The 8,532-nt window shown below is 37.3% G+C and overlaps 1 protein-coding gene across 1 annotated transcript; it reads right to left on the bottom strand.

The window, feature by feature from the left end:
* Positions 1-3,584: 3,584 nt before the first annotated feature.
* LOC106012165 lies at positions 3,585-8,494 on the bottom strand (the record flags this gene model as incomplete). Its single annotated transcript, XM_013084221.2, is given in 4 exon segments — positions 3,585-4,018; positions 5,840-5,930; positions 6,930-6,994; positions 8,450-8,494. Coding segments are annotated over 4 exon segments (321 nt in total), but the record flags the coding sequence as incomplete, so codon positions are not given.
* Between the last annotated feature and the right edge of the window lie 38 nt (positions 8,495-8,532).

The raw sequence follows: 8,532 nt of genomic DNA, 5'->3' as shown, positions 1-8,532 counted from the left end.
AAAAAGATGATACACAATAGTTACGTAGTAGTATTTAGTTTAGTATAATATGGCTGTAAAGCCTCTGTAAAACACCGGCAATTTAGGAGGCCTGACCTTTGACCTCCTAATTTAACATTCACTTCCGTTAGGACAAGGACAAGTTGGCTGAGAGCCCTTGGAAAAACTCCATAAACAACTCAAGTTACAGAACACCGCAATGCGTAGGTGAACATGGTAGGTGAACATGATACCGACAACGCTGAAAAGACCATTGCAAAAAGATGAAACTGAACAAAGATATCGTTGGTCAGCTGTTCAGATATTCTAGGCCCAGAATTTTATTATAATTTATAGTTTATTTATTTTGAGTAAAGAGAAGCACACTGACATAATAATGGGCATTTAATGTTGGGAAACAGTAAGACAGACAGAAACAAAAGAGAGAAAATAAAGAGGTAGGACCTACCAGTGGTGCCCTCCAACCACCTGCATATTAGGGTTTCTTAATCTGTGGTATTGGTTGCATGTGCTTTAATATTTTACTGAAATTCAAATTCTAAACGTTGGGAAAAAACAACACATGTAAGGTACAATTTATAATGGAGGAAAGAAACAAGTTTCTTCTTTCTTCAAATATTTTGCTTTCTGGGTTTAGAACAGTTGAATAGCTTGCCAACGATTTATGCATTTTTAATCCTATTAAATATGTAGAAGATACTAAACATATATCAAATAGAACAATGAAGAGACAAGCCCATAGAGCCTGCTGTTGAGCAGGGATTTGCGCTATACAAATGCTATCTATTATTATTATTATTACTAAGAGATGAGGCATCATAGTGGATGTGACTTACAGACAACACGTGCATCTTAGCGTCCTTTATGCCAAGTCAGCTTAACAATGATGATCTACATTTCACAAGGAAGCAGTTTAGGACAATACTAATACATGTAACACATAAAAGAAAGGAGCAGGGTAAACGGAAGAATTTACTTTTTCATTCATCATAAACAGAGCAAGGTAAAAAACAACAACATAGCCACTGCTCAGTGGAAGGCACCGTCATACGTCACTTTTCAAAATGGCAAATGGCTGAGTCTTAAACACAGCAGTCAATATGTTGAGTTTAGTTTAATTAACCCTATCCGTATGCCCTGGGGTCATTTTGTACCCCCAGGGTAGTATTCTTCACATTTTAGAATACTTCCAGTACGAAGATCTCTTTGAAACTTTCAGTATTTCTTAAAAATTCATTTTGACAGACCGCTACGCAAAGCATACCGATCGGATAAACGAGTAAATTTCCTCTTTGGAAACTGGTGGCATAGAGTTCCCCACGGCATATGGATACGATAGTAAAACATGACGTACGGATGCATCGTTTTGATAACAGGGAATAAGCAAGAAAGATGAACACCCGAGATGCGCGTGTTGTCAGTGAGTCATATCCACCATGATAAACAGGGTACAAGAAAAAAAGGTTTACCTGTGGTGCCCTTAAACAATTCACAAACATCATATGTTTATTCAATTCCAGAATATTTGTAGAATAACACATACAGAAAAAACTGAATTTTTTTAAAATGAAAAAAACCTCAGGATAGACGTAAATATACACCGTAGTTCAAATGAAAAATACCACTTCAGTAAAGTTTTGAGAAAACTTGAATAAAAGAGAAAGAAAAAAGAGGTAAACACAAAATACAAATGTAAACATCTACATTAAAAAGATAAAAGGAATCAAAGACAAAAACATGGCTCCAAATTTATGTCGGAAAAATGCTTGCAAAGAACTGGATGTAGAATAGTGAATCACGACTACAAACATACACACTATGAAAACAGTCACTGTAAGTATTAATTGCATGAGGTAAGCTTATGAACAAAAAATTCAGCAGTCTTCATGACTTGTGGAAAGTTGAAAAGACAGAAAACCCCTCACTATCATCACAGGGGAAGTGTTTCAAGAACTCATTCGCAGACAAAAATAAAAAACCACAATAGTGAAATTTTTCATCTCCACGTTTTCTTTGCACAAGACTTGTAGTACATTTGTACCCACAAACAAATTGAGAGGCATTGTGGTGAAATCAGGCGCTCATCAAGACAATGAAATAGAAAAAACTGGCACCTTTTCACCCCTTTGGCAAGTTTTATCGAAATTTTGTTTTTCGGCTCAAAATCTTTTATGTCCATTTAAAACAAATTTCTGAGTGGATTTTAAGGAAAAATGTTGAAAAAAGGCACAAAAAAAAGGTAATTTGCAGTTTCTAAAGACCTCCAGCTTTGGAAGCAACCAAAATTTGACAGTCATTTCCACACATAATTTACCCTTGACACATGATGGCCCCCACCCCCTTCAATCGCAAATATCTCGACTTCCATGGAAGATAGATGGGTATCTTAAAAAAATCCAAAGCAAGACAAGTGAAAAAGTTTTAAGATGATATCAACAACTCCGAATGCTAAAAAATAGACCAGTGCCTGATTCCACCGCGTCGTCACACAATTATGTGATTCATTTTTTATCCATCTTAAGAAAGCTAATGGAGCTTTTTGAACAGAAAAAAACCCAACTTACCCAAGAAAAGAAATAACATAAACACAACCCACTGTGTCCACAGAGATACAGGACCACCGCTTAGATCTGCACAAAGTACCAGAAAAATGACCACCTAATGGGGCCATGCAACACTAACTACTAACACTACTTGAGCCGGGAGTGTGAAAATTGTTGATGGTCAATGGCGCATTGCTACAAGGACAAAAACTTGGTCAATATTTATACAGATCATCAAAAATCTACATACAGTCATCAAAAATCTCAATGTGGATCATCTAAACTGTCATTACACATTCAAAATCTCAATGTGGATCATCTGAATTGTCCTCACAAATCATACAGAATCTCAATATGGATCGTCTAACATGTCCTCTCAGATCACCCTTAATCTCCATGTAGTTATCCAAATTCTCCAGGCAGATCATCTATATTGTCCTCATAGATCTTTCAACATCTCCATGTGGACCATCGAAAACAGAGGTACCAAACTCAATTGCTCAAATTACATTTAAGGTGGTGAGACAAACTGAATAAACACTTATTACACAGTGGACGACTAAACCTCTTTTAAACAGAATGTGAGCACATGAATGAATATTGACAAAAGATAGAAAAACGACCAAATCAAGGCATTTCAATTTTCACTCTCCTAACAACTTGTAGAAGATCGGTATTAGGCATCCTTTCTATGCCATAAATTTGTTTATGTTTGGAAAAAAGTTTTGTGTTATGGAGGTCCACAGAATGGCTTACTTGAAATTTTCCTGTAGGATGGACAGAATTGTTTGATAGGCCTGATGGCAGGCCGTGAGTTTGACACCTGTCATCGGATATGTCCTCACAGGTCATTTAAAACCTCCATGTGTATCATCCAAAACCCAAACATGGATCATCTAATAGTACAAAATCTTTGAGAGAGTCATTCTAAATCTCCAAAAGGACCAAACGTGAGGCATCGTGGTGAAATCAGGTGCTCATCAAACTAATGAAATCAAAGATATTGCCGCATTTGTCCACTGGTTGGGAATTTCTATAAAATTTTTGTTTTTTTGGCTCAACATCTTTTGTGTTCATTAATAACATATTTCATTTGCAAATATTTTGACTTCTGTTAAAGACAGATGGATACTTTTTAAATCGAAAGATAGACGAATGAACAAGTTTTAAGATGACAGTAAAAACCACATGCCCAAAAATTGACCAGTGCCTGATTCCACCACATCGTGACACAAATATATCATCCAAAATCTCCACTCAAAAACATAAAAAAATCACCCGATGAATCATAAAAACTTTCTGATCTGAGAATTGTCACAAACCTCTATTTAACGCAACAAAAATCACCCCCTGAATCATCCAAGCTCCAGACGAATCATATCCTGCTGCAGTTCGTGTCTTTTGAGCAGTTGTGGCTCATCAATGTCGTCATTTGAAGGCTTACTGTCCCGGTCAGAGGACTGCGGCAGAAGACCCTACAGAAAGAAAGAATTCAAGAAAACTTGAGTTCTGACTTTATTATATAAACTTTCATTGCAAATGTTTAGTGGCAAAAGGTCAAAATAAGTAGGATACACACATACTGTACACTAGAAATATTAATTGAGAGTAATATGCTATGAAAAGAAGCATGAGAGATATAAGGATGATAGGTGTTTGAAGGAAAAGAAGGAGAAAACTACATTAGAACACCACCAACCACCCAAAGTGTGGCACTGTTGGGTGGGGGGCGCACCTGTGTTCCTGACATAGAATGTTCGTTGAGATATAGAAGCGTCACAGTCATATTTTTCCCCTGGCTACTGAACAGTAATAGGTTAGCCTCGACATAGATCTAGGCTATGAATAGAGTTCCGGTCTGTGGAACAAAACATTGATGTATGCTAAGCTCTACACTGCAGCGTAACTTGTTGCTCAAATAGCATATAATGAACACGCAGATTCCACAAAATTAAATGTCTGACGACTTTGTTATTTCCAAGTTTCGCTATACTACTGGTGTTTCCTCTTTAACACATTTAAGACAGCGTACACAGGCATCCGACAGTGTGTGCATTTATGTGTGAGAGCATGAACTTGCATGTGAGCACATCTATTCATTAGCAGTGTTGTGTACTATTGAATGAAAGACACAAAATAAAGACTACTCAAATATTGCCTTCAACATGTGCACTAGGTTTCAATGGTCACTCACAAAAGGACTTCCTTTAGCTCAATTGGTATCATGCTGAACTATGGAGCAGATAGCCCTGGTTTTGAATCCCTAACCAGGTGTTCTTGATCATAGGTTATTTGGGGAGTTTGGGTCTACATCCATTTGGCATAGTCCTAAGGGAGACAGATGTTAAATTTAGAGGTCCCATCCCATATATTTAAATAACCTTATTTTCAGTGTTGAAAGGGGTGTTAAACCAGTAAAAAAAAACAACTCTAAAAAAAAAAACCTGTCAAACTGAACAACAGATTCAGTTTCAAGTTGGAGACCCTTTTCAAAAGAAGGTAGAAAAAACAAACCATTAAAGAAAATTGCACTTTAAGATTTGAAGAGTGACTTTGACAATTTTTCTTTTGCTATCTTCATCTGTTCTGATAGACAGCAGAATCCGCTTAAACCAAACACAGTAAATCTGGAAACAATGATAAACCTAAAGCAAATAGAATCCTTTTTTTTTTTCTACTTCAGCAATCTCTCTCATCTAAAAACCCAACTAAACCAAAGAAAACCTGGAGGTCCCAAAGAGCTCAATTTGAGGGGGCTTCACTGTATGTTTTAGTTTAGTTTTAGTAGAGGTTTTACGGCGCTCGCAACTGCATAAGGTCATATGATTGCCAAAAGATTAGAGGTGTTACAAGAGAGTAACAAACATAAAAAATAAAAAGGGGAGAATAGGACGATATATGTTTGATAGGAAAGAAGAAGCAAACCACACCAGAGCACCCGCCAACCACCCACTCACTGTATGTGGGTGGACGTTTATATGTAACACTGTGAGCACATCTCAACACGATGATATGTGTGTATACATATTACTGCAGAATAGGCATACATCCCATTAAAAGCGTGCATTGATCAGCGACCGTGATATCTCCCACTTAGGTGGTGGGTGGGTGCTCTTGTGTGATTCACTCCTCTCCTATAAAAAATTTGTCATCCTTATCTCTGATCCTTTTTATCTCATACGTTACTCTCTACTAACATCTCAAATATTTGGTATTCATAGGTATTGCAAGTGCTGAAAAACTCTTATTAAAACTGCAAAAAACTTTAAAAACCTATTTTCCATGACTTGTCTTACCTGCCCAAGCGAAAGGGCTCCACCCTCTGGGCTACGTCGCTGGCTCGAGCTCTCACAGAATCCGAAACTGCACAGGAAGTTGATGGCGAGACTGTTGTGGGGAAAAAAAAAGACGCACAGTGACCACATGTAGCAAGTCTGAGGAACAGCATAGAAAGTGCAGTAGTAGTTTTCTGCCAATTGGCAAAATAGCGGCTATTTTTTAGTTTAGTTACAGTAAAAACAGAAGGACATTGATATAATGATGGTCATACGGGCAAGGAAAAAGCAAGACAAGACAGACAAAAATCAACAGTTTTACCCATTTTTGGCTGAAATCGTTAAAACTTGATTGATATTTCTCGAAAACGTAGATTGATTTGATTAAATTTGCAAACTTCACGTCCTCATGGTTGAATTTTATTTGTTCGAATTTTTGTTGAAATTAGTGTAGAGATGACTGAGTTAATATCCTTTAAATGAATCCTCTTTTTATTAGAAACCCTGTATAATAATTGTAGCTTCAGTACGATGTACAGTATAACACATATTGCTCAAATTCGTCAGGACCGGCCTTGGTAGTTTGAGGGATGTGTAGTTCAAGGGATATCTTACAAAGATAATGAAGAGAAGAAAAAAAAGGGACTGCAGGTACAGTTCAACTGATGCATGATTTCTAGTCTTCTGTGTTCGACCTATCCATGCTGTACTGTATATACGTCTTATATAGTATGACATAAGAAGAACTAGAGGTACAAACTGCTTTAGTGTGATTTGCTCCTTCTTTACTTCTTTCCTCTCAAACACCCATCGTCTTTATCTCTCCTTTTTCTTTTTTGCGTTTGTCACTCTATCCTAACACCTCTAATGTTAGGTACTTTATATGACCTTATTGTGTTCCTTGTGACGTAAAACTGTTACTAAAACTAGTTTTTAAACATTTTTCTTAAATACCAAGAGAAAAGAAGGGAGTAGGGTTAAAGGTATCACACGGGCAGAAAGGCAGAAAGTAGGAGGTGAGGTCTGAAACAAGATCCACTCTGCAGCAACTCAACAGCAAAACACGAAAACTTCATAAACATCAACAGTCACAAATAATCGCAACACTCACAGGAATGCGAAGGAGTGGGAGAGCTGCATGTCAAAAAAGAACAGGGAAGCACACGAACACAGCACCTGGAGAGAAAAACAGAAAATAAAGTTATAGTTATCGCTTTAGTAAAGCGGGTAGCACTTGCTGTTGAGCAGAAATTTGCACTACATTATTATGCTATTTATTACTATTCCCATTATAATTATAATTATCATTATCATTGCTATTATTTTTCACATTAATACTGTAAAAACGCACAGAAACAATAATGGTCATTTAGTATTTAAAAAAGCCAGCAAGCAGACAGAGACAAGAGAGGGAAAGAAAAGAAAAAAAAGACCTATAAGAGGTACTCTCCATCATCCTCATAGGGAACTGGTTAGAACACACTTAAGAAACGACAGAATAAGTGAAGTTCTGCCTTTAATCAGCGTCTTTCAGTCAAATCCACACAGAAATGTGTTCTTTAATGGGCACAAATTCAGTCTATTATTACTGGCCTCTGTGGTGCAGTGGTTAGGTGCTTCACTGCTCCAAGCAGGAGATCTAAGTTCTATTCCCCAGAAAGGAGGAAATACTTATCAAGTATCTCAGTTTTTCCGCTGGAATGTTTCCCTCTCGGCCTTAGCTGGTCCTGACAGGCAAGATAGGAAGCCCCCCTCCTATATGATCTAAATTGAGTCCATGGGGGGGAGGGGAGAGGTTAAAACAACCAGATTCAATAAAAAATTAATTAACCCTTAGAGCGCTGATCTCGGTCACGACGGCCCGAACTTCTGTAAAGCGCTGATCGCGGTCACGATAGACATTGGCATGGTATAATGCGATGTACGAAAAGAACGAGGTACTAATTTTTATGCTGCTAGCTGGTAGGCTACTCAGAATTGATTTCGCCCATCGTTTTTCTTGTCACAGGGAGTTTTTTGTTTCACGTTGAAATTGAGTGACAGTGAAGTTGGAAAATTCGCAATTGCGACCTGCGACGAACATGAAAATAGTGTCGCATCAGATTCAGACGAAAATGTTCCACATATTTTCCTTGAATCGGAAGATGATTAAAAGGGTTTTGATGCTAGAGCTAACACTTTGAGGAATATATGTAGGCCTACGAAGCATCTAGAATCTGGACTAGATCTAGAGATCTAATGAACCGGCAGTTTTTATTCAGTCATTTCCAACACCACTACTACAACAATAACTTCACAAAATACTTTTTGCTTCAGATATTCATAAAGAACTTTCAATATTCTAAAACTTTTATTCTTACCTTCATTAGAAATTTTGACAAATTAAAAAGTTATTAGCAACAAAAAAAAGCGTATGTGCAAATCTGGCATTTTTCCAAAATAAATTCAGCACAGAGGGAAAATATAAGTGGAAATAAGTCAGCGGGTTAAAAAGTCCATCATTCTGCTTTAATATTCCAGTTAGTAATCATGAAGAATCAGCATTATTTTTGGGTGATGATATGAGGTCATTTCTTAGAACAACTGCCTGAAAACCCCAGGTAAACAACACAGTTCACCCATGTGTCTTACCTTGGCAATAACCTGCACTGTGCTGATGTCCAGGAGAGAGGTCAGATCTGTTCTGATAGACAGCAGAATCCGCTTAAACCAAA

This window comes from Aplysia californica, unplaced genomic scaffold (genome assembly GCF_000002075.1).
Source record: "Aplysia californica isolate F4 #8 unplaced genomic scaffold, AplCal3.0 scaffold00279, whole genome shotgun sequence".
NCBI lineage: Eukaryota > Metazoa > Mollusca > Gastropoda > Aplysiida > Aplysiidae > Aplysia > Aplysia californica.
The sequence above is the reverse complement of the archived record's forward strand: the minus strand, read 5'-3'. Positions and strand labels throughout refer to the sequence as shown.